The 26,737-nt window shown below is 49.3% G+C and overlaps 2 protein-coding genes across 3 annotated transcripts in view; one reads left to right on the top strand and one right to left on the bottom strand.

Moving 5' to 3' along the window:
- The window catches only part of ARSG (arylsulfatase G), a 47,625-nt gene extending 43,804 nt beyond the window's left edge, over positions 1-3,821 (top strand). Inside the window, exons 10-11 of one of the 2 annotated variants that reach the window (XM_065415942.1) lie at positions 1,868-1,958; positions 3,401-3,821. In XM_065415942.1, coding sequence (XP_065272014.1) covers positions 1,868-1,958; positions 3,401-3,777 — 468 coding nt within the window. In that variant the 3' untranslated portion in view covers positions 3,778-3,821. The remainder of the gene's footprint in view (positions 1-1,867; positions 1,959-3,400) is intronic. The other variant, XM_065415943.1, reaches the window with a different exon arrangement.
- Positions 3,822-5,550: 1,729 nt separating this feature from the next.
- The window catches only part of WIPI1 (WD repeat domain, phosphoinositide interacting 1), a 31,099-nt gene continuing 9,912 nt past the window's right edge, over positions 5,551-26,737 (bottom strand). Inside the window, exons 4-12 of the mRNA XM_065415439.1 lie at positions 24,215-24,312; positions 23,199-23,291; positions 22,767-22,837; positions 20,487-20,594; positions 18,140-18,304; positions 17,405-17,512; positions 15,859-15,980; positions 12,746-12,846; positions 5,551-6,088 (exon numbers count right to left, since the gene is read on the bottom strand). Coding sequence (XP_065271511.1) covers positions 6,041-6,088; positions 12,746-12,846; positions 15,859-15,980; positions 17,405-17,512; positions 18,140-18,304; positions 20,487-20,594; positions 22,767-22,837; positions 23,199-23,291; positions 24,215-24,312 — 914 coding nt within the window. The 3' untranslated portion in view covers positions 5,551-6,040. The remainder of the gene's footprint in view (positions 6,089-12,745; positions 12,847-15,858; positions 15,981-17,404; positions 17,513-18,139; positions 18,305-20,486; positions 20,595-22,766; positions 22,838-23,198; positions 23,292-24,214; positions 24,313-26,737) is intronic.

Below are 26,737 nucleotides of genomic sequence, written 5' to 3' on the forward strand. Positions count from 1 at the left end.
TATAGTAGCCAATCTCTGAAAATGGAAAAATGTTCTCAAGGTTAATTTTTAGTTTGAATATGGGGGCCGTGCTGCCTGCCCACACAAGCCTGAGAGTGCTGGTTCCCCCGGCCCCCCCCCCCCACTGCCATGTTGTACGGTCCGGTGACAGCGGGAACACCTGCTAAGTAAACGTCTCGCTGATCAGCTGTGAACGTTGCTGCTAAACTTGGCGCGACAGCTGCCTCCATCTCCAGCAGATGTTTCTAATTTTTAGCCCAACGGAAACTTTATGAATCACTTGAACTCCTTCCCAGGGAGGAAACCTCTTGTGATTCATCCCCCTCTGGGACCGCGGGGTTCCAAGCGGAGATTATCTGACAGACTGGCCCACCAAGCTCACTGGGCCCTGTCATTTTATTTTGCCTCCAGGGGATCATCCAGTACGGATTCAGGGTGTCATAAAGATTGAACTAGACATAATCCACCTCACCCCCCTCTCACTCCTTGTCACCTTAACTCCCCTTAATGTGTCTCTCTGTGTTTGTGAAGGGAGACTTCCTTACAATGGAATGAGTGACTCAGTGGAGATGAACGGTGCTGTTCCAGGGCATGATCTCAGAGTACAGCCTCTGCTTCACCAGAGACATGAAGTCATTATGAACTTGTGGCTGGGTTGCTGGCCCCACAGAGCTGTAAAGGTCTCTTAGATGTCCCTGCCACTAGCTGAGCTGTAATAATAGCAGGAAGGACCAGAATGCTCCTGCTTCTCATAGAGTCAGACTGGGGAGGGTTCACAGGGAAAGTTACAGTAGAACATAGGGTGACCAGATGTCCCGATTTTATAGGGACAGTCCCGATTTTTGGGTCTTTTTCTTATATAGGCTCCTATTACCCCCCGCTCCCTGTCCTGATTTTTCACATTTGCTGTCTGGTCACCCTAGTAGAACATGAGCTTGTGTTTGCTAAACACATTCCATTCGCTAGCCCCAAATGTTCTGCCGCTTCTCTCTGAAAGGCCTTGGTACTAGATAGTCCGGTTCATGTAACGGGGCTGGTAGCGGAGCAGAAAACTCAGAGTAGTTCACTTTAGTGGCATGAAACCAGGGCAGATTCTGTAGGACTGTATTGAAAACTAACAGCTGCATTGAGGCAGGGACAGAATGAGGTCGCTGTTAAAGCTGATCATGTTTTCAGCCAAGCAGGAATAATGCAGTGGGCGCAGGTTGCCCCGTTGAGTTGCAGCTTCGATCAGGTCCAGCTACACTGGTATTGTTGGAACACAGACAAGCTCACAGTAGGTCTTTAGTGTTGTGCCATTGCCTAAAGAAACAGAAGTGTGTTAGCAACCCTTCCAAGGAGCTGCTACGTTCTGGCTAGTCATATTCATTCTAGCATTGCCACCCTATTAATGACGAGATGTGAAAACAAGAATGATTGTTATAAACAGGCAAAATGGTTGATCAGATCTCTAGTGCACAATTAGTGCCTGTCAGTTGTTCATCAGGGAAGGAAATGGACTCCAAGGGCCCTGCCTCAGGGAACAGGATATAAGAGAAAAGGCGAGAAAGGGCGAATAAAAAACATCTTAGGAACCAGACCCAGTGTCTTACCTTGGCAAGCAGATCTCTCACAGCATGACATATGCAAGCCATACTCTGTCACCAGGGGATTGAAGCAAAGAAACATCAATGGCTCTTACTCTTCCATAGCAGAATTTTGCTTCCAAAGCATGCTTGATCCTCAAGACTTGTAATCTGGTGGGAGAGCAGAGTGGCTGCCTCTGCAAGCACAGCCTGGTCTCTGGGGCTGTGTCAGAGCTCTGGGCAGGATCAGATAAAATCTTACCTGGTATCCCCTAACTTGTTGCCTTCTTTTCTTCCTTTAGACGTTGTTTCACCCCAATAGTGGAGCAGCTGGAAAGGACGGAGAGATAAAAGCGCTACGGCTGGCTCAATACAAGGCATTTTACACTACAGGTATAGTCTGTTTGAATTTAGGAAAAGCCCCTTATCCAAAGGCCTGGGTGCCCTGGGGGAGAGATTTAAAAATCCAGGCAGATTGGTACAAACAAGCACAAATCCAGGAGCCTCCCGCAAACCAGAAAATGATTCAAATCCTTGCCCCAGCCACAGGTCCCTCCCCTGCAGGCTTCATGGCCCAGAGTTGGTGACCTTCATGGCAGCTTCAGACCAAGGGGCGTGTGAATTCCAAAGCTGAGGATGCCTCCCAGAGAACGTGCTGACAGCAGCTTCCTCTCTCACCCCCCGATTCAGCAAGGCACCTAGGCACGCGGCTTCAGTGGGGCAAGCCATGGGCTTAAAGGTAGGCATATGCTGCAGTGCTTTTTTGAGTCAGGACCTGGAACGAGGGCTTTAGCTACAGCACCTCTGATGATCACCACGACTGCTGGTGGTGACCTCTGGAGACAAAGCTGGGAAGCAGACACCCAGAGCACTTCAACAAAAGTTACAGAGGAAGGGTCCTGATGTGAGAGGACAGCAAGAGGAATGACATGCTCCTCTGCAGCCCTCTGGACATGCTTAGGTTCCATTAACCTCAGCGGGTGGATGATTAAAATGGGACCCTCACCCCAACTTCAGAATTGCACACAATTCCACTGCTCCTGTTCATAGCATTTGGCTTTTTCTGAGGCATCTCCGATGTAGTATGTAGACCCTACAGGGCAGGTGCCTTCCCTGCCAGGGTCTCTGCTTACCAGCAGCATTGGACCTGCTCATGTTCCTCTTCATTTTGTTTCCTTTATTTTTAACCTTCGGTCATTTAGCCTTCTTGTGTCTCTGTGTTGCCCTTTGCTTCTCGATTCCCTTTTAGAGCAGCCCACAAGACACCTTCCTATCCTCCCCTTGCCTGTAGAGCTTGCAAAAGCTAGAATTTCATAACTGGGTCAAACTCGGGTCAGCCCATGCAAACCAATGCACAACCTTGCTGGAGGGTTTCAACCACAGCTGCAGTCTCCATTGCAGTACAGGGTTTCTGAGCTATAATTACTGAAGGCTGGCATGCTAGTACTGTTTGCCAGAGATCAGCAAGCCCTAGGACTGTCACTTCATATAACATAGCTCCCTGTCCTGCCTCTGGTGCGATTCCTAAAGAGCAGGCAGTCACTTTTACAGATGTTTCCGATACAGCACCACTGCACAGTAAATGTTGCTAGGCAGGACTTTCCTTAGCCTATCACTGGAATAATCCACGTAGAACTCAAAGCTTTTCCGTCTGCTGCTAGGTTGTTAAGCCATGTCCAGCAATGTGGTAGCAACTGTAGGTATAAGAGGTTAGACCTACACTAGAAACTCACTGATCTCCTTTGCTTGTGAGTAACTCATTTGCCATAGTTATATCGGTTAGCCTAGGACCCTGGCACCCCTTGGTAACAGAAGTATCTGCTGCATGTGTTCAGGCTGCTACATCTGCTGGAAACTAATGACACTGCAGCAGGGATGGCTGCCAGGGGACTTTAGAGTTTTTCTCTGGGTTTCCATTCCAGGCGGGGCGAAAGCCTGTGACGGAAGCATTGGGCTAGAAGAGCATCACCAACCGCCGCTCATTTTTAATCTGGATCAAGACATTCAGGAGCAGGTGCCTCTGGACGTGAAGGCTGGCGAGTATCAGGCTGTGCTACCTGCGATAACCAGGGCTTTGACAGACTTTCTTCAGGATATTGCAACAGACAACGTCTCAACAGCGGATTACTCCCATGATCCAGCAGCGACGCCCTGCTGCAATCCACAGCACATAGTTTGCCGATGTCAGGCTAGCTGTAACAGGGAGCCGTAGACAAGCGTTTCACACTGAATCGGCTAGCAGGTCAGTCTGTGCCGTTCTAACTGCTGTATGCAAATAAATCTGATGCTGTCTAGACCAGCTCGAAGGACTAGCATATCAGTATGTAGCTACCGGCGGCATGGACAGCAGACATGGTTCTCTTTGCACAGTCTTTAGAACAGTGTAGCCACGTTGCATCCCTTTGAGACACTGTGAGTGGAGTGTTCTGGAAAGATCTTCTCTGCTCCTGCATGAAGAGGTGATGAAGAGCTGGTAGATCTAGATCAGTAGTTCTCACACTACTTACCACTGTGGGCCACATCCAATACTACCTGAATGGCCTGTATGGATGTCACATCAGCCACAGCTCTGTGCTGAATGGGCTGCAAGCGGCCCGCAGGTTGAGAACCACTGATCTAGATTGTTGGGGGGCGGGAAGGAAGAAGGGGGAATGTTCTTCATGGGCTTGCTAGGTGACAGAGGTGGTTCTTGGGTCAAAGCCCTTGTCTATGGTATTGCCCCCTGCCTGTACCTTGGAGGAGAATTGCTGCAAAAGATGAACCTGCATGTCACTTGCCCCTCTGTGATCTGAAACCGGCCTTGAAGGGGACGTGATGTGAGGAGAGAGGATGAGCCCAGGGGAGCATAGATGGGGAGGAAGGGGGCCCAGGAAGCAGTGGATTAAACCTTTGTACATATGGCCTTGGCCTAGGTAGAGGCCCTGAGATCTGTTGGCTCAGAGGGCCAGACACCCCCCGCTATTCCTGGGGAGGTGAGGGGTAATCTTTACCCCCTCTGGCAGCATACGGTGGTCACTCCTGTCTCCAGGTGGGTTTTTCCATCTAGGGTTAAACCAGTATGGGATTTACATGACACTGAGATGAAGACAGTGGCCCAGCTCTGTATCCTAGGGACAGGGGAATTGCAGGAAGAACTGACCTCCTCCTAGAGATTTAAACAGCTGATGACAAGTAGTAAGGCCAACCCCCATCCTCGCCCCCCAGGATTTCTTACCATATTTACAAAAGGCTCCCGCTTAGAATAATGCCCTGTACTTCCAGGGCAACTTGCGCCTCTGAGGATCTCACAGCACTTTGCCAAGATGGGCGTCAGCTCAGCTTGACAGGATTCCTCTAGCACAGCATGCTGTCCCTGCCCTGGTGTCAGGGCATTTGGGGATGGCTTGGGGGGGGGGGGTGAAAGGGGCGGAGCCAGAGCATGATGCCCTCCTGCAATCTTGACCACTAAAGGAGCTCCTTGGGAGCTGTTATCTACTGGCACAAGGCAGCGCAGCCCAGAGACCAACCTGGTGCCTGGCAGTTCCCTGAATGGTGCTGGAAAGCCCCAATGCTCCCTCCTTTCCCAGGCTGTTCTGGCACATCTGGGCCATTATCTCCATGTTACAAATGGGGAATCCCAGGCAAAAGTTATGTGAATCCCCCAAGGTTGCAGCAGGTCAGTATCACAGCAGCAAACAGAGACCACAGATCACACATCCTGGACAACGCTCCTGAAGCCAGAAGGGGTTGGGCAGGGTTGTAAGTTAGTCCAGGTTCAGCAAGAGCAGCAGCCGTCTTGAGTCTCAATTCCCGTCTCTAACAACGATGCCTTCACTCCCAAAATAGTATTATTTGAAACAAATCAGTCAGCGTGCAGCTGAAGGCAATGGGCGATGATTCACAAACAGTAGAAACCAAAACTAGGAGCAGTTCCACTAATAAACCTGAATCAAGGCTGACATCCGCAGGGCCCCCCAGAGAACAGCAAGAACTCCCACACCGAGCAGCCACTGACATATGATGACTTTATTACTAGTCTTCTGGTAGAGCTCAAACATAATAAATTGGGAGATTTCCCCCTAATATCACTGCAAAAATACTCTGCATGGATAAAATATTATGTATATACTGTACAAAGACACAGTTTAATAGACTTTATACACATAAAACAGCATAAATTAGAAAAGGGAAACCGATGTATATAAAATTCAGGTTACATACAAATCTGGTCAGGTTAGCATTTACAACGGGGTTTTAATGTCTCCTTTGTTAAATATAGCACTGTGCATGCAGTACATTTATACCACTCCCATATCCCATGTCAAACACAGGGCCAGAGGGGTGAGGTAACCACTTGAACATACTGTTGTAAAAGCAATGCAGCACCTCTGGTTATTCGCCCTGTTGTAGGCACCCACAAATCCGTTCTTCCACACTGCTGGGTTTTTCCAAACCACCTCCCAGCGCCTGTCCCGAATCCTGAGGTTGGCGTCTCATCATGACCTCTTCACTTTGCCCGGGTGACCTCCACGGCACAAGATTATCTACCAAAATCAAAACAGAACTGCCTTACTTTTCCCAGCAACAGGCCGTTAAGCAGGGTGCATCGTAGAAGGCTTTGCACACGTGCAGGGGAGAAGACGCCATGCAGTGTTTTACTTTCTGGTCAATGGGAGTTGTGTTTGCCCTACATGTATAGGTTCGTGACAGTGTGTCCCTTATCCAGCTGCCATCGCATCCAGAACAGAGATTAAAAACAGACAAAGCATGCAGACATACTGGATCACTACGTGTCAGCTCTTAACTCAGGTAACAGAATACAGCAGCTTCCTCAGGACACAGGCAGGAAATACACAATGGCAAGGACTTTTAACTAGCTACTTCATACTAGCACCGCACACAAGCCACAACAAGGGGACCAAAGATCTCTGGGCAAGAACCTCACCTTCTTATGGAAAAACCTGGGGTGGGGCTGTGCTCCCCCACCCGCTACCCTCAGAAGGGTTCTTCTGCTCTATGGAGACTCCACCCAGCAGCTAATGTGTTCTGGGTGTCAGTGCACCGATGCCTGCTGGGCTAGATCATCCCCCAGCTCCTCCTGAAACGACCTCCATCTTGGGCTGAGTTGCAGAGACATTGAACGCTAGAAGGTGCAAAATGCCAGCCATACTTCCATAGAAGCTTCCCACCAAGAAGGAGCATTATTAACAGACAGTTCCACAGAGGCACTTTTGCTCTTTGTTACCGCAGGTAGCAACTATAAAGAAATATAGCCCAAAATTCATAGTAGTGCCGAATGTCTACGTAGCAGAGTTAGTATGATCAAAACGACAGCAGGCCAACATTGAAAACAAACACCGTGACCTAGGCAAGCACTGGTAACATGCAACACAAGCGTGGCTGCAATATTTTCACTTCCGGCGTACCAAAATATCAGTTGTTTAGACAGCTTGGAACCTGTGGTAAATAATGCTTTCGGCACCAATCCTCAGCAGTATCTCCACCTACTTCGGCATAGCAAGGTTGATCAATACAAGGCTCCCTGTTTTAATTATAGGTAAGTTCTGTTCCTTGGCAACAGGGTCCTAGCTCACTGCAAACTTATCTAGTGCATAGCTCTCACCTGCACCTGTTGCTAAGCCGTTCCTGGTTTACACGGCTGCAATGTCACCTTTATTCTGCCCTAGGGACTAAGCAAGGTTTGTTAACTCTCTGATGATCATGATTAGACCTTCATCCACAACTCATGCTAAGTACGCTGCGTCCATTACAGGAAGCTCTTTTCTAGCACTGAACTGACTCCAATGAAACCTGAAGCTAGTAAAGTAAAGACACAGGGAAATACCGACTGCAACAGGCTTTCTAACCAGCCTCTTCCTTATTGGCCATGCAGGAATACTGGGGTGTGTACTGCAATGGGCAAACATTCACCAAAGCCGCTAAGAGCTGCTCAGGAATCCAAATTGCAGCAAACAGGTGGTAGGTGGATATGGCCCATTGTAAGGATCTGTTTTCTCACTGCTATTGACCATGCTAGTTGCTGGGCGTGCACACAGGAGCCATATGCTCACAGCGGCAGCAGTGTGCTTCAGCTGCCCGCCCTTTTGTACTGGCCACGCAAGTGTAATTACATCTGGAGGTAACAGAACCAAAGGTCCTGAGCATGGAAGCCATTTTAAAGGCTCCTTTTGCATTTCAGTCCCAAGCCCTGGGTTCCATCAAATAACTGATCGCTCTGCAATCTCTAGCCGGAGTTCAGAAAACGCCTCTAATGAAATTCCCTCTTGCTATCAGGCTCCATCTTAACATTCTGGATACGAGATTCTTTGGTTCTCAGCACGTGTAGAAGAATCCAACAGAAATGTAACCGCGCGTGACACCCCTGCATTAGAGCTCTGTAGGCGGGCTTTACATTCTGCACAGATCCTCTTTCCTGTTGCATTCTATGGGCCTTTGCAGAGATTTCTATGGCATGTATATTTCATTTCGATTGAAGCTGCTCTATAGGTTTCCTCTTTCTCGCTAATAAATGCTTGCTCAATCCTATAGGACTCTTCCATAAAACCTCATGATTACGCTATCGCTTTAGAACATTCAGAAAAACACCTTGTGATCATGGGGTCCTGAAGAAGCTGCAATGAATTCTGAAAGGCTACTTTGGCTATGTGGCCAAAATCACATCAGCATTAAACTCAGGTGTAAAGTGCATAAATCAACAAGCTCTTTTGGAATACTGACTGCCATATGTCAGATCACTAGCATAGGTAAGCAGAAGTCACAGCTGGAATTTGTGCAGCTGTGCGTGGCCAGAACCACGTGAACATTTAAAACTGGACCTGTACATAGAATAAATAATGTGGGTTCAATTCCTCCCATCCCAAGATTTCTGGTCCTCCCAGCAAGTCAGCATTCTGCAGGGATCAAGTATTGACTTCAGTGCTTCCTTCTCGAGACATCAATCTTAGCGTACTATGCTGCCAGCCGTTACTGTAGTATCTGTGCTATTGATTTTATGAGGAAAATGCTAAGTCCCTAAGGCCTGGTCTACACTAACCCCCAACTTCGAACTAAGGTACGCAACTTCAGCTACGTGAATAACGTAGCTGAAGTCGACATACCTTAGTTCGAACTTACCGCGGTTCAGACGCGGTCCACACGCGGCAGGCAGGCTCCCCGTCGACTCCGCGGTACTCCTCTCGCCGAGCTGGAGTACCGCAGTCGACGGCGAGCGCTTCCGGGATCGATTTATCGCGTCCAGACCAGACGCGATAAATCGAACCTGGAACTTCGATTCCCAGCCGCCGAACTAGCGGCTGGGTGTAGACAAGGCCTAAGTGGACTTCACAGAATCAAGTCCACTCCTATCACTGAAAGTGAAATAGGTGATTAACCTTGTTCTCCAAGTCACTACCAGTTTCAATAGCTCCCAGCAACATGGGTATCATCCAAACAACTTCTAGTTGCGGTCAGATTTTAAAGTAAACACAGGTCCTCGGGCTTTTTATCTCCTCCTCTCACTGAGATCTGGCCTGGCCCTTCCCTTGTTAAATTAAGTGGCACCTTTCTATTGCCAGCAACAGGCTCTGGATCAGATCCAAGCTATGGCACCTTTAATACTAATGATTTAGTCACATTAAGCAGTGATTGAATTCAGTAGAAGGAAGAGTATTTAAAAACCAGAGGAACTACAGGATACTACTGTATGTTGCTCCTTCCACAAAATTGTGTCCAAATACAAAGCGTAACGAGTCTAGCTGGCTGGGCGGGGACAATTCCATTTTGCAACAACTCTCAAGGTTTCAGAATTTGTTTTTGTTCCAAACCCTTTCAAACATTTTCTGGAAACAGAAATGGGTTGAAATATCTGTTTTCGGATTGGAAAGGTCAGGCTTTGATTCTAATCTCTAGTCAAAAGTGACCAGAGTGTCCACCCTGGAGCCCAGAAACCTTTCTGTTGAAAACCTCATCGAAATCAATACATCTCCAAACATCGAAGTGTTCCAACCAGCCTTACTTATAAGCAGCACAGTGTAAGTAAATGCTGCACTAGCAACTGGAAACTTCAGCAGCAAGGAGGAAAAACAAAGTTCTAAGTCCAAATGCTTCATCTGGAAGCTCCTACTGCTAGGTCACGGCAGAGAGGCCTGTTTTGGGAAGTAAGTCACACACGTAAGTTGTTCTGTCAAGTTAATTACAGCACAAGGTTTTGACAGATCAAAGTCCATTTAATAAAGGGCCTGTTGGTGGACAGCAGGGGTTTTGGGCTGCTTTCATACAATCCAATCACAGCAGGCAAACTCACGTAAGCATATCCGTTCAGCTCAGCTCCTGCTTGTTGGCACTTGCTTGTCCCTAGGACACACACTCAAGTGCAGGTTTCTTGGAAACAAGCACAGGAAGTGTGTGTGGGCTCCACTCCTTCTAGAACATTGGCTTCAGCACCCCAGGAGTCAATATGGAATGATTAAAGGGGAAACACTTCAAACTAAATACCCTGAATAGGAAGCCAATGGGGAAGAGAGAAAACGGTCATGCCAGGTTTCAAATCAATTATGTTGCAGACAACGGAAGGGAACTGTATAATCCATGGCCGTGTCATGCACAGTTCTGAACTAAAGCAGTGAGTTTCATGAGTTCTGCAGCTGGCTAGCTTGCTTTTATATAGCCCTCTACAGCAGTAGATCTCAACATGCTTTAGAGTATCAATAAACCCTAAGGAGTCTGGTGGCACCCTAAAGACTAACAGATTTATTTGGGCATAAGCTTTCGTGGGTAAAAAACCTCACTTCTTCACCGTCTTTCAGACAGCCCCCCAACCTGAAGCAAATACTCACCAGCAACTACACATCACAGAAACACTAACCCAGGAATCAATCCCTGTAGCAAACCTCATTGCCTACTCTGTCCCCATATCTACTCTAGCGACACCATCAGAGGACCCAACCACATCAGCCACACCATCACCTGCATGTCTACAAATGTGATATATGCCATCATGTGCCAGCAGTGTCCCTCTGCCATGTACATTGGCCAAACCGGACAGTCTCTATGTAAAAGAATAAATGGCCACAAATCGGACATCAATGGTAACATACAAAAGCTAGTAGGTGAACACTTCAACCTCCCTGGACATTCTATAACAGATTTAAAAGTAGCTATACTTGAACAAAAAAACTTCAGAAACAAGACTTCAACGAGAAATAGCAGAACTAAAATTCATTTGCAAATTTAACACCATTAATTTGGGCTTGAATAGGGACTGAGAGTGGCTGGCTCATTACAGAAGCAGCTTTGCCTCTCCTGGAATTGACACCTCCTCCTCCATTATTGGGAGTGGACTACATCCACCCTGATTGAATTGGCCCTGTGTTGACAAGGCCAATTCGATCAGGTTCTCCACTTGTGAGGTAACTCCCTTGTCTTCATGTGTCATTATATAATGCCTGCATCTGTAACTTTCACTCCATGCATCTGAAGAAGTGAGGTTTTTACCCACGAAAGCTTATGCCCAAATAAATCTGTTAGTCTTTAAGGTGCCACTGGACTCCTTGTTGTTTTTGTGGATACAGACTAACACGGCTACCCTCGATACTTGACACTAAACCCTAGTCAACTTTGAAAATCTCAGGACGTGACCCACAATTGGTGACTGAGACCCTAAGGGCATGGCTACACTCGAAACTCCAAAGCGCTACCGCCGGAGCGCTCCCGTGGCAGCGCTTTGAAGTGTGAGTGTGGTTGTGGCACCAGCGCTGGGAGACAGCTCTCCCAGCGCTGCAGGTACTCCATTTCCCCGAGGGGATTAGCTTACAGCGCTGTTTACACTGGCACTTTACAGCGCTGTAACTTGCTGCGCTCAGGGGGGTGTTTTTTCACACCCCTGAGCGAGAAAGTTGCAGCGCTGTAAAGTGCCAGTGTAGCCTTAGCCTAAGATAGTTTTTACTTGGTCCTTACTCAGGCAAAACTTCCACTGAAGATGGGTGAGGACTGAGTAAAGGGCTCAAGATTCTGTCCACGGTGAATTGCCGCAACAATTTAGTCAAGTCAAAGTGTCCTGGTGTATTAGTGTGTTACCATTATGGAAAGGCTGCTAACTACTAGAAATTATTACTGCAGGTAATCAACATCTGCCCTCTCAAATGTTAAGCAAACAACATGGTAAGTGTTTGGATACTAGATCACAGAGCTGGAGAGACACTGCCAGGTTCAAAGTCAGTTTTAAAAAGCAAAAATGTCCTTACCTCTGGTGACTAATGCTGCTGATTGTTAAAAGATTGGAAATGGATTTTAAATTCTAGTACGCTTGTCCCCATTTGGGCTTTTTCCAGAGGCGGCAGAAACTCACTGTGAATTGGGGGCGTGGGGCAGCGGGGCAGAGGTGCTCTACATGGGGAGCAGGGGGAAGTCAAGGCCAGTGCGGGGAAGTCGAGGGGTCAGGGATAGATTGGGGAGTGGGATGGGTGCTCGGCACGGGGAGCTACTCAAACTCAACAGTGTGTGCGCGTGGTGTGTTCCTGCCTGGATCCTGGGTCCTGCTCTCACCTGCTTCTCTCCCTACCACCCCTCGTGCATGTGTGCATGGTATAGAGAACGCCCTGCCAGGGTGGAAGCACACATCAGCCTCCCCCCCCCCGCCAATATTTCCATTGTGGAGGCGTTAGCCCCCTTTGCCCCTCTGATTCCGCAGCCCCTGGGACTTTTTGCATTTCACTCAGCTTGGGAATGAAAAGATGGCTCACTTTTACTTTTGTTCTGGTCACTTCAAGTTGCAGCTGCACCAGCCCAACGCTGGGATATGTTTGCACTGAAAATACTGCTGGGGGGGGGGGAATAATTTTTTTGTTAAAAATGCTGCCGTCGTCGCAGTTAAAGCTATTTCTATTAATATGAGAGATGGGCTCAAGATTTAAAGGTCAGATCCAGATTCAGACTTCACCCACATTTGTAGGTGCTTAATTTCTGGAAATTTGCTTGGCCCTCTCTCTAATTAACGTTAGGATTTGTAGGCTGTACCCCCATCCCTAGCGGCCACAGCTGTGGGCATAAACTACCTGGCGGTGTCCCTGTAACATAGTTGTAATAGGCTTGATAATGGATCGAGGCACATTAGAGAAAGGGAACAACATCTTTTCTGTAAGAAGTTAATACTTTCTTCTTAGCATGAGGGCTGTACTGCCGTTTTAGGGACTCCTAATGCTCACAGGAGGGAATTCATTCTCGTCATCAAGGCGCACTGGTCCGGTTGCAAATTCGTGCTCTGGGATAACCTCTCCTCGCAGGGCACCCCCATCTTCTGAGTAACCTGTAAAAACAAAGAAAGGCAAAAGACTAAGGACAAATGAATCCAAGAAGCTCAGAGCTGAGCAGGTAGAGACACCATCTTCTCACTGCATTTGAGCTCAGAGCTGGTTTCTGCAACAGTCTGGCAAAGTAGCCGGGGGACCGGGGGGTGTGGTCTTTGCCAGCAGTAGCCTGGGGAACAGATTCAGGCATTAGCGTCTGCAAAATAAGTTTTCGGCTTCCCACCACAGGCAAACCAAGAGGGGCTTGGATAATTTGCTGCAGTAACTTTAACAGCCATGCAGATATGAGTCATTCATACAGAAGACCTGGAAGAACTCAAAGGGTATGTCTACACCCAGCCGCTAGTTCGGCGGCTGGGAATCGAAGTTCTGGGTTCGACTTATCGCGTCTTGTCTGGACGCGATAAGTCGAACCAGGAAGTGCTCGCCGTCGACTGCGGTACTCCAGCTAGACGAGAGGAGTACCGCGGAGTCGACGGGGGAGCCTGCCTGCCGCGTGTGGACCGAGGTAAGTTCGAACTAAGGTACTTCGAACTTCAGCTACGTTATTCACGTAGCTGAAGTTGCGTACCTTAGTTCGATTTGGGGGTTTAGTGTAGACCAAGCCAAAGATGTGGCATTTGTTTCTGTAGGATGCATGAAAGAAAGAGGCTTAACGAAGAAAACAGTTTCAACAGTAAACTAGGTCTCTTGCTATACAGACTAATGTCCAGGGAAATGATCACGCCAGCTTGTGTTCCCAAAGAGTGAAAGAGTTTAAACTGTAATAATGCTTTATACTGTTTCACTGTCTTTTCGTTTCTTCAATTATTATGACAACCAAATAATCTAGCTTAAAGTACATTTGCACCTTGCAGCAATAAAAGAGAAGATCCTGTAAAAGGACCTTTGTAGAGGACGTATTTCTGCTCTCAGTGGATATGTGCAACTTCCACTGAATATTAACAGAAGTTGTGCCCGAGTGCATGGAGAGATGCACACCCACCCCTGCAAACTCACTCTCCCTGGCATGCATTCTGCATAAGGAAAGGAAGCAGACTGCTTGATGCTAACAAACTGCTAAGGAATCACGCTCCACGTTTTGGTAAAAGCTTGTCAGAGACTTTGGTCTTGCTGATTTATTCCCAAGAATTAGAAACCTGAAATATTGCTTTGTGTTTTTAATTAGGATTATTTCTGATCACCTTAGATACAATGTTCTGCAAGGCAGCTGTCATGATGGAATAATTTATTTTAAACTGGGGAGGAGATGTGTTAAAGGTGACTGCGTCCATTAGAGCAAGCCCAGGTCCCCGTAATAAAAATCTTGTTCTATTGTCTAATGTGTATGCAAATCTTGACGACTAGGAAGTATAAGAGGGCAGTCACCCCCTGGACTCCTGTACCATTTTAGAGCTAGTTTCTGTACGAAGAGGCAAAGTGGTTTCAATAGACTCTGTAGTGATCCCGACGCAGTACCATGGAGATCGGGCTTTTTATGAACAACCATCGTCTCAATGGTTGGACACAGATCTGACAACTGTTATCAGTAACAAATTGTAATGCAAGTGAGGATATAGCTACTGCTCTTCCCAGCGGAATTGCAGCATAATTTTGATCATTATTAATCATGCTTAGCACTTAGCTAGTGCTCCCTACTTTCAAAGCGTTGTATCACTTTGATGACCGAAAGTTAAGTAAGTATTAGCCAATTCATCATTAGGATGCCCCTGTGAAGTAGGAAAACAACGTATGGGTTTTTTTGCAGTAAACTGACGGTAATCAGTTTGTCTCACTCCTGAAAAATCAAACGACCAGACTCTTTAGAGCCAAGAATGATTTCCTCAACATGTCACTTATTTACACTGGTTTAGGGTTCTTGGACATACAGCACAGATCCAAGGTACTGGAAACTGGCTACAAGCAAGGATGAAACACAAGATCAGATCTGGAAAGCGTTCAAAGCTCTGAACAGGGAGAATCTACTAAAGGGTGTAGTGGTTATTCCAGAGAAGGGTGGGGAAAGACACATGGATTTACAGACCTAGGTGCTGCCACAGGGCTCAATGCTACAAATGAGTAGGGTGAGTAATACTGAATATTTATACAGTGCTTTTAATATTCAGAGCTCTTTGAAATACACTGTGTAGCTCCACAGATTTATCATTATTAAACCTCACAACACACCCGGGCCAGATTTATTTTACAGATGGTGTCATCTGACGCAAGGAGGTTAAGGGCTTGTCTACATTACCCACTGGATCGACGGGCAGCGATTGATCCAGCGGGGGTCGATTTATCGCGTCTAGTCTAGACACGATAAATCGACCACCGAGCGCTCTCCTGTTGACTCCGGTACTCCACCGGAGCGAGAGGCGCAGGTAGTCAACGGGGGAGCGTCAGCTGTCGACTTACCACAGTGAAGACACCGCGGTGAGTAGATCTTAGTATGTTGACTTCAGCTACGTTATTCACGTAGCTGAAGTTGCGTAACTTAGATCGACATCCCCCCCCAGTGTAGACCAGGCCTAAGTGACTAGCTCAAGGCTACAGAGGGAGTCATTATTGGAGAGGAAATTCAAATGTAGATGTTCCTGATGCCCTCTCCTGTGCTCAGCTTACTAGAGCAACCCTCTGCCTCATGCATACATGAGCACTGGCATTTCAGAATTGGTGACCATAATAAAAACACGGGGTGTGGGGAAGGACACCACCATGGAACTTACAATGAACTCGATTGCAATGAAAGTCCATTCTGTAGTTGGATGAGTGCAGGAGGGCCCTGAGAGACCCAAAGGGCACCGTGTAAGCATAAGGATTAGCCTGGGTGGACCTGATAGCAGGAACAGGGTGATGGTGAAGCAGGACAAAACATCCCAAGTCATTTCAATGGGCTGCAACATGGAAAGTGCAGTGCCAGGGAAGCTTCTGCTCAGTGATGCTCTGCTGTGAAAAATTCTGACTTTGCTCCAAGAAGCTTTCACCTGGTCACCCTTTCAGAGATGCCAGCCCCTGGGGCAAGCCCAGCTCACCTGGCATGGATGAAGATGAAGGCATCGTACTTGGTCGGGCTACAGTTGCTGCGTAAGACTGAGGTAATGGAGGCCGGAGGTCATTTTCTTTGTTCTCGTCTGTCTTTCCCGAGCCGAGCAGGCTAATTGTTTTGAAGCAAGAGAAGGAATAAGAGTTAGCTTTGATCCTGTCCATGCCCCTCCTCTGCAGCAGTTCTAACAATGCCCCTGTACAGGTCACAGTGATGGATAATGAGCTTCTAAGTAACAGACTCATCCAAAGTTTCTGTGAGATGCCAACCCTGCTACAAAAACATTAGGAGCTCACAGAAACAAGGAAACCAAACATGAACCTGAAACGGCCCATCTGGGGCCTGCGCTATGCATTGTCACGGATGTCTGAATTAGCCAGGCACGCTGGAGCATATGTTCGTTTTGTGGGTTTAACAGACAATGCTTAGGCGGATAGACAGACACATATTCTCTTCCACTCCACCCCAAAGGCTTAATATTATCCATAGCTATGTAACCCGCTGGGGTTATTCATTTGAAATGGACATACAAATTAAAACTATAGGCGCCGACTCCGTGGGTACTCCGGGGCTGGAGCGCCCACGGGGAAAAATTAGTGGGTGCTCTGCACCCACCGGCAGCCAAGCTCCCCTCCCCCCCGCCCCCGAGTGCACCGCGTCCCCACTCCTCTGCCTACCTCCCAGCGCTTCCCCAGTTGTTTGGCAGCATTAGCACGCTCCGGTAGGGAGGGGGAGGAGCAGGAACATGGCGTGCTCAGGGGAGGAGGCGGGGCCGGGATTTGGGGAAGGAGTTGGAATAGGGGGAGGGAAGGGGGGAGGATTTGGGGCGGGGACTTTGGGGAAGGGATTGGAATGGGGGCAGGGAGGGGGCGGGGTCTCATGGAAGGGGTGGAGTGGGGGCAGGGGCAGGGCCAGGGGCGGGAGTGGGGGGGTCGAGTACCCACAGGAAAGCGGGGAAGTCAGCGCCTATGATTAAAACAATCTCACAGGAGAAGACTGCACTCTGCCAGACGGCTATTTGTGTTTATGGGAACTCCCTGTCCTGCCTTGCACTATCACTCCTCCCGGACCGGTTCTAGAGCACCAGAGGGACAGTACTCCTGCCTCTCCAGCGCACTGACCACGTTCTCCAGCCAGAGGATCTGACTGCAGTGGAAGTACTTTGGCTTTGGTGGTAGAAGCTCAGGGCCTCAGAATTTCAGAGATGAACAAACCTCTCCAAAGAGGTGGGCTGCATATGTCCCCCATCCAAAAGCAGAGTGGCTCCAGGCTGAGATTTTCACAAAGCAGCTAGTGATTGTGAGGCCTTGAGGTTGGGCTGCTCAGCTGGAGACACCTGAAGGGGCAGGAAGTGCCTAGCATCTCCCCTTTGGAAATCAGACTCCTTCAAAGAGTCTCAGGTTGAGCACCCAAAATCACTAGTCACTTTTTAATTCCTGGTGTCTCGTTTTCCTTAGGATGAAGTTTCCCTTTTTAAAGATCAGTCCTTGCATCAGCCAGGCCCAGTGGCTCAGAGCACCTTTTGATGCGCTTACCTGTGTTTCTTAATTAAGACGCACTCTCCTCCGTCTTGAGGGTCTAGGTTGTAAATGTAAAGGTGTCCGTCTGATGTTGTAACTAACAGTCGTGGCAGCTTCTGAATCCTAATAAGAAACGAAGCGATAGATCTCTGGGCTAGCAGGGCACTGTGGGAGGAATGCGGAGCTGGGCGTCTCCACCAGGGGCGCTTGCCTGCCCTTTAAGTGGTAGCACATGAAATTACAGCCGTGGCCAGGGTCTGACTGCTATCCTCACATACATACCTCGCGCATTCCCGCTGCCCTAGATCCCCCATGATGGGCAGTGCACACCCTGCACTGGAGCAGAGAGACAAGGGGCTAAAGCCCTGCAAGGGAGGCCAGGCATGGGGCGTGCCCGACCCCATCCAACCCGGGTTACCTGTCGTGTAGACATAGCCTTAAAGGGTCCACACATGGGTTTGCATTGGTTTTACTAACCAACGCAGATAGGTCTTGTCTACTCACCTAAGTGATCACCCAAAGTTAAGGAAGGGCTGTGCAGATGACCTAATCTGTACCTCCACCTTTGCCTGCCACATCCCTTGAGCGGCCTGTCGTAGGTAACCTATATGCAGTAAATGCACCTTCAACAAGCTAATACACCCCCCTTCTCTGCCTGTGCCACATCAGGAAACAATCCAGTTGTGTTCTGTGTCTGTAGCACCCTTTGCCAGCTGATGGGGTGAAGAGAATGCAGATGTTCCAACGTACGTGGAGAGCGTGCAGATGTTCCTTTGTCCAGAGAAGTTCAAGCGCACGGTGGCAAAGGCTCGGTCCTGGTTCATCATGTCCGACACTTGGGCAGGGAGGTAGTTGGTAGCAGCCATAAACATCTTTCCCATGTAACCACTCCAGGTGGGAGGCTCTTCTGGCCGGCTGGGAATAAAAAAACACCAGTCACTGAGGCTATGTGCAGTAGCTACCACAACTAGCATCAACAAAACAACAGAGACCAGGGCTAGTTAAAATTTACATACAAATTAAAACAACTGTACAGGCATCTTCCTTTTGCCAGTGGAATCACGGGAGTTCCCTGAACAGTCTTTGCATAACCCCCCTTACCCAATACCCATGACTTGCTTGCACCAAGAGAAAAATGTCCTGCTGGTAACTTGTGCAAACGCTCCACCCCTCGTTCCCGCCAGAGAATGACTTGCAGGATTGGAGTGTTAGATATGGCCAGTAAAATGGAACCTGCTTTAATGCAGGCTTGCTAAAGTGTAATTCAAATGGACCAGGACAGACAGAAAATCTACTCCCCCACCTTCGCCCCAGGGATGATCAGGCGGAAAAAATAACACTTTACTTGCCTGTCCAAAAACCAAAACAAGTTACTTTCCATGGGCGGCCGGTGATCTGGCCATTGGGGGAGGCTACTCCTCGGCCCCTCCCCTTGTGTCCAAGGCCCCGTCCCTCCCTCTCCCCTTCTGCCCCTGCAGGAACCTAGAGCACCCCCACCGCAGTCCCAGTCCCGGCCTCAGCGCCGGGTGGCACGGTCACAGCGCCCCCAGCCCCGGTGCCGGGCAGGCAGCGCTGCCCCAGCCCCAGCCGCCAAGCCCCTGCGGGAGGCAGGCCAGCCAGCCTGGGCCAGGGCGGAGCACCAGGAACTGCAGGAGGGGAGTCGGGGGGGGGGGGTGTAGCGTGGGCAGGTCATGCCAGGCTGTTTGGGGGGGCACGGCCTCCCCCAGCCTATGATACTCACCGCCCATGTGACTTTCCCTGCGTGAGTAGAGTTTTGCAAGGTTCACTTGAACAGGGGGCACTTAGAACAAAGGGCCTGTGGGGCTTTAGGGGCATGCAAAGGGGCCAATGAGCCTGGCTAGCTCAATTCTGGCCTGTTGTAAGTGGGTGCAACTCCTATTGACTTCAGTGGGATTCCAGTGCTTGTTCCTAGTCTTGAATATGGTCTGTTCTAGGAGACTGGATTTGGAAGCTACCTCTTATATAGCAATTTTCACCAGTAGATCTCCAAGTGCTTTACAGAGAGTACAGCATTTACCAGTCTCATTAGCTCCTGTATACAGAGGGGGAAACCGAGGCACAGAGCGACGACGTGATTTGCCCAAGGCCACCCAGCAGGCCAGTGGCAGTGCTAGGAACAGAACCCCAAGTCGCCCGAGTCCCAAACCAGTGCTCTGTCCAGTAGGCCACACTGCCCCTCCACAGCTTGATTTAAAACTGCACTGGTCCCATCAGATCTGCATGGGGAATGGGTCTCCGAGGACGGTCCTCCTGCTGGCGGGCGATGCCAGTCAGAGAGCACTATGGAGCCCGCAATGTGAGACACAGAGAACCCCCACCCTTATGGCAACATGCAGACAGCCTGTTGTATGGCAGGGAAGCTGTCCTCACACTGTGCTGGTCTGTACAGGCAGCTTCTATGGGAACTGCTACACCAAGCCCTCTCTGCAGACCGCAGGGGGAAGGCCTCATTTGCAACCTCTGTCCGCAGCCTGAAGGCCACCTCAGAGCAGATCCTCAGCGATGGATTAGCAGTGTTTTTCTATTCAGATTTAAACATTCCCCTTGCTGGGGCCGATGCTTGCAGCCAACGTGTTCCTGCAGTGGATTCATCTAGGGTACCAGCTGGGGCAGCAAGTTGTAACAAGAAGTGCCCACAGGTGGTGGACATGCTTCCAGCAGGCAAACTCCATGGACTTGATGGCCAGCTAATCGCTTTGCTGCCTGCGGTGGGACCCTTCTCCCTGCGTCCAGCCACAAGCACAGAGCAGCTCCTTAGCAACGCTGCTTGGATTTGCCATAGCAACTCCGACGTCAGCAGCATCCTGCCGAGAGGGGGGGACCTTGCTGGATACGGCCAGACACTGGCAGGGAGGGCGGGAAGCTAGAGGTGAGCCTGGGGTGCTGACATCACTTGCCAGCCAAAGGCAGGAGAGAGCAGAGAGCTCTTCCAAGCAGCAAGTCCCTCAGGCTATTAAGCCAAAAGGGCAGTTTGCTGCCAGTGTCACGGAAGGAACAGCACGAGGCCTCGTTCATGCTAACAGTAACGTGTGGTCGTTCCCCTCTGGGGCACGTGGCTTAGCTCAGAGCCTCTCACCTGTCTGTGGTATGTTCCAGTTTAAAGATGTGCACGGTCTCGGTGTTACTCGAAGCACACAGGAACTGCGAGTCCATACTGAACACGAGAGAGCTGATGTTCACGTACCTAGGGCAGAGAAAACAAAGGGCCTGTCACCGAATGGCGCACAACCAAAAGGGACACACCGCAGCAGCCACACCCGGCCATCTGTAAATCCTCTCCACTGACAGAAGACGACCCAGAGACTGGCGATCTGGTGAGACATTTTGCCCAACTAGCTACGCTGCCAGGGAAGCCCCGTTAGCAACATTTTAGCACGAACCATGATTTTGGCTGGTTGGTCTAAACACAACCCTAGAGTGGAGACGTGGCCTTGCCCCGTTACTAGGGCAGGAGCAGCAGAAGCTCCCTAAAAGTGAGGGGGCCACTGGCGCCTGAACTGCGGACCCACCCCCTGGGCTGCCCCTTCCCGAGGCCCCACCCCCGCATTGCCCCTTCCCCCCAAACCCCCCTTTCTCCCCCCACTCGCTCCTCCCCACCCTCTCTCCCCCGTCGCTCGCCCTTACAGCCGGTAAAAAGTGATGAGGTCATGGCCGCCTGCCCTCCCCCGTTCCGGCGCCCCGTACTAGGGTTACGGAGGAGCGGCATGGCGCCTCTCTGGAAACTGCCAAGAGCGACGGGGCTACATAGGCTCATCTCCCAGCCACACAACACTGGGTAACGGAAGGCAAGAGGTGGGACAGTCTTGTGGCATGAGGTGGTGCTGTCATGGGGGAGGCAAAGAGTGCTCAGAGCTGCTCTATTTACTGCCCAGAGGAAAGGGGATGCCCCTTGCTTTCACCAGCGATTTCTGAGGCCTGGTCTATGCAGATTTTGTACCAGCAGAACTATATTGGTCAGGGTACAAATATAGTTATCCTGGTACAATCCCTCGTATGGATGCAGTTATCCCCGGATAAAGAGGCCTTACAGCTGTAGATCTTATTCTTCTTTCCATACAAGAATGAGCTATGCTGGTATAGTTAAGCAGTATGACTTTCTAGTGTCAGCAAGGCCTTAATAGTGGAGAAGAATCCAAAGACGTGATTCAAACTTCTTCTGAGCCCGGCATTGGATGATTCAGATGCACGTTAGCGTCCTCCCCTCTCCTAGCTCTACAGGGTTGATTTCCTGGTGCCTTACAGGGCAAGTCTATGCTACAAAATTAAGCTGACCCAAGTTACGTTGACGTACAGCCACCGCAGTAATTAAATCGCTTTGCTCCTTGTGTCAGCGGTGCACGTCCTCGCCATGAACGCTTGCACCAATTTAACTGTCAGTGTGCGGCATTTTGGGACAGCTTCTGAAAGTCAATGTAAGCAGCTCAGTGTCTACACTGACACTGCGTCAACCTAACTACATTGACCTAAGCGCTACGCCTCTCGTGGAGATGGAGTTAAGTAAGTGGAGTGAGCGAGTTACACCAGCGGGAGCTACATTTTAGTGTGGACGCTTACAGAGTTAGGTCGATGTAAGCTGCCTTATCTTGATCTACCTGTAGCCTAGACCAGGGCACTGTCATTTACCTCTAGACAATGTGGGCATAAAACCCAACTGAATCAGAATGGGTAGCTTTTTAGCACCCACTTAGCCCAGGCAAAGTGAGAATCAGATCTCTGTAGAATGGTATAACTATTGTAACTTCATTTCTCAGGGCTAGTCTACACTACCCGCCCGGATCGTCGGGTAGAAATCGATCTCTCGGGGATCGATTCATCGCGTCTCATCTAGACGGATAAATCGATCCCCGAATCGACGCGCGTACTCCACCAGCGCAGGTAGGAGTAAGCGCCGTCGACGGGGGAGTCGCGGCGGTCGATTTGCCGCCGTCCTCACAGCGGGGTAAGTCGAATAGGACACGTCGAATTCAGCGACGCTATTCGCGTAGCTGAATTTGTGTATCTTAAATCGACTCCCCCCCCCCCCCCCCGACCAGTGTAGACCTAGCCTTAGAGTGGAAATCCAATTACCTTTCCTTTCAAGTGGAGATTATACAAAGAAGAGAGTCAATGTGTCCAATTTGCCTCCAATTCTCTGGAATCACCCAGTTCTGCAAGCAATTGAACTGTGTCACTCAGCTCGCTAGAGGCAAAATGGGGGAGCGACACAGCACTATCACGTTCCTATAGAAGGACAGTAACATATGCCGAAGCAGCCAAGGTCCTACATGGTCAAGAATGTCTGCAGTGAGAATGTATTTAACGTGCTGTTACTTGATCCCTTCGCATACTTGTCAACAATTTTAAGGAGTGAACCGACCTCTTCATTCCTCTTCTGAATTCGTAGAGTTTTTGCCCATCAGGTACGGAAAATACACGAATGACAGTGCCCTGTAAAAATGCAGGATAAAGGTCATGCAGCAAGCAGGGCGAACAGAAACATGCCCCTTCCTCGATGCTTTCTCTGGGGAGTTCAGAACATGCTAACGCCATTTCCACCTTCCCACCCAAGGATCGGTGCAAAGCAAAATCAAATCTCTTCCTCACAACTGCGTTTCTTTCATTTGTTCTCCCCCAGCTCCCTTCCTCCCCTCAATCAATACTAGAGCTTCACTGTCATGAAACAGAGAAAGATACCACTTCCCATAGAACAAACAATCTAATCCAAATACTGGATTGCTCTGCGGATCTTCCGCAAACCTGCAAACCCACAAGCATTAAGGAGAGTGTTCACAGCGGGCTTTTCACTCACTTTTTCTGAAGCGCTTGCTAACTTCGATCCTGTGGAGTTGAAGGTTATTGCAGCGAGGGGCCCATCGTGGGCAGGAATTGTGCAGACTGTTCTCTGTTGGTAAAAAGGTAACAGGAGTGTAAACCAAAGTGCGAAGCTCCCGCCTGCTATCTGGCGGCACATTCCATACCCAATTACACTTGATTCGTAGAGGTCCCTTAAGTGCCTTTTGAGCTTAGTGCTAAATCCAGGAGATATCTCACGCTTTCTTCCACCTCACCCCCAGTTCTCCTCCTACCACAGCCACCATGTTACAAAAGCAAGTTTGGGCCTGATTCCAAGTAGTGCCAACACTTACAACTCCTCTGGCAGTTATGGGTGCTTAGCACATCTCAAAATCAGGCCACAATGTAGTGATTGCCCTTCTACCCTTCTCCTTTGATGCTTGGCACCTACCTGGGCAAAAGCAGCCCTCAACTCTGGGGACAGTTCATTCTCTGCAGAACTTTTAATATTACAAGACAATACCGATTCCTGGGATTTTACCCCAAGGAAACCCTGGCAAGGGAGGACCGGGGACTTGCTAATAATTCTCACTATATGCCACTCACTGAGCAGCTTAAGTTGCTCACTGGCTCTTCTCTATCTGCCCTCTAGCTCCTTTCATGATGACACATTTCTACTGGGTCGCTACGTTCAGGAGGTTCATGAAGGTTGCTCTCCTTACCAAGGCACTAGTCCATGAATACACTGATCTTAAATTCAGTACTTTTGCTCTGGGCACGTGTCAGATAATTAGTTTAACTACGTGCCGTGTCCGGATGAGCAGGCGTGGAGAAGACCCCAAATCTTAGTGGTCGATTTCTGTGCAGTATGGTTATGTGGACTTTCTTTTCTCTCGCTCTCTCATTCTTTTATTAGAAGAGCTCAGCTGGGCATTTCTGTAGCGGTCTTTGTTTATCAACACAGATGATTTTCTGTCCATGGCAGTATCCACATGGCTATGCCCTGAAACCCTCTAGTCACTTCACACCTACCAAATTATTTCCGTCGTAAAACACAATCTCCCCAATAGTCGCGCTGCCAGGGTACGCCAAGTAGGAGTTGGAATGGTTGATAGAAAGTGCACATAAACCTAGCAAGGCATGAAGGCAAAGAAAAATGCTGTCAGGTATAGGGTGAGCACACAATAAAAACTGAATGGTTACAGTCAGCAACAGAAACGCTGGATTTTCAAGCTCCATTGCTTCAGGGGAGGAGTGTCCAGTCACACGCAACATATGGGCTTTCCCTAAGAGTGGGCTGGAAATCACTAGGAAATTCCTGGACTCTGGTGACACCTACTGGCACGCGACAGTAGGGCTGATAACCCTCCAAGATGCTTTTAAAGGATTCTTTCTTAGAGGTCAATATTGGGTCCAGTTTCTCCCCCTTCATCTGAATGACCACCCTTGGGAATGGAGAGAATAAAGCACTTGCAACATTTCAAAGGGCTCTCTCTAGCTACGTCCTTATCCCTCACAACCACTAATGGGTTTTAGTCTCACAACACCCCTGAGCAATAGAGAAGCAGCATCCCCTTTTTACAGATGGGGCACAGGGTAATTAAGTGAGTCGCCCCAGCGCACATGGGAAGTCTGTCGCTGAGCTGGAAACTGAATCCAGAGCTTGAGTCCCAATCTAGTGCCCCATCCACTAGACCATCTTTCCTACCCTCATGTGAGTTTCAGGGGTAGCTGAAGTAACAGGTCTTCATTTCCCTTTTGGGTGTCTATGAGCCTGTTCTCAGGGCTGGCTGCAGGACCTTGTGCAGAGTACGCCACATGGCATGCCAGCCCATCTCACGTGCCACCTCTTGGGGGGAGTGTCTGGCCGCAGGACAGGAGCCCAGATGCTTATCAGTTGGTAACAGGGTTCATTCTAGGATACTGCACGCTCGGCCTATGGCCCATCCCTGCCTGCTCTGCCCATGTACTGAAATGAACCTCGGTTCTTTCCAGAACCAATGCTGTCACCCTCAAACACACACTGCAGCTGCTGTTAGAATGTAGGGGACTGCTGGCCTTGCAAGAACATGGATTTCTGATTTAGTGGGTTTGTAAAACCTCACGGAGCACTGCTAGGAAGGTGCCACCTGTGGAGTTAGAGGCTATTTGAGATCCGGCCAGCTTGTGTGCTCAGCTCTCCAAACAGGAAATGCACCTCCCCCCCACACACACTTCATGGGGCCGGTCATGCCAGGATACTGCCTTGGCAAATGCCCAACAGCAGTGCAGAATTAGCTCCAGCTAGTGTTTCAGATCATTGTTTATAACTGAACAAGAGCCCCGGAGCTACAGCAGCATCCAATAACCTGAGATATCCCTTTATCAATCTAGGGTATTTATACAGTGCTAGTCACTGCTCTACCTTGGACTGAGGTGAGCTGCAGCCATATAAACTTGGCAGCAGTGGGAAAAGCATTTAAAATAATACAAGGCAGCTGATAAAGCCTGAACAGTGTGATTTTGGGGCGGGTAAGAGGGGAGGAAATGAGATCAAGGATATACCAGAGACTTTTTAATAATAAATGCAGATAAAAGGCCAAAGAGACAAGGAACGAGTTCCCTCAAAAGGAAGGCCTTGGCTATCGGTCATTACCATTTAAAGGCAACCACGGAGAATGTTCAGTGAAACCGTTTCCTGTCAGGCTGGAGATGACACAGGATCTAGAGAATTTTCAAGCTTAAGAAGCTGAGTTCTGAGTCAATCGTGCCCCGCTACAGGCCTGTCTGGAAGACTCAAACAGGAAACCAGGCCAGGGAAAGGTAAGAATACAAATATGCAGAGCTGACCTCTTTAAGGCACAAAGAGCAACCCAGCCACCGAGGTAGATGTGCAACTTGTCCGATTTCTCCTTCCTACGGTGCAGAGTATTCACACTACACAGTGAAGGGCTCCCAAACTAAGCAAACATGGGCCCAGAATCTGGGTGCTGCTCAGGATGGGCAGACATGGCTAGCTCCTTGCTACCTCAGGGACTGTCAGACTCCAGGGATCCGTCCAGTCCTTAGCATAACTGAGCAGGCTGAGGGTGCACAAAGGGGCTGCAGGAGTCAGGGGAAGACTAGTTTGACTTAAGTTGAAATTGAACTGTGCTGCTAGTTTCATAAACCAGAACCCAGGAAGGGGTGTTATTTGATACAGGAGATCCCCAATGCAGTTACTGGATCCACAAAGGGGAAATTGAAGCAGAGGCCGGGCCTGATGCTACAGTCCCTGAGAGAGAGGAGGGAAACAAAAATCAGAGATGGGCTGAGTTCAAGTCTCCAGGCAATATGGCTCTTCCCGGCCCAGGGAAAGTTCAGCAAGAGAACAGCCGGTTGGAAGAGGCTTCCCTGTGAGAGCAGAATGTCCTGCCAGGGTCAATGTACTGCAGCCATCCCACAGCTGAGCAACTGACATCATTGGTAAAAATGCAATTGGCCTAATTACAACTCCCCACGGACACGATCTCGTAGCCTTCGAATGGATCTGAGCACCGTGAACTCAGGAGTCAGCTTCCTGCCTCTGGCCCAGAT

This window comes from Emys orbicularis, chromosome 13 (assembly GCF_028017835.1).
Source record: "Emys orbicularis isolate rEmyOrb1 chromosome 13, rEmyOrb1.hap1, whole genome shotgun sequence".
Lineage (NCBI taxonomy): Eukaryota > Metazoa > Chordata > Testudines > Emydidae > Emys > Emys orbicularis.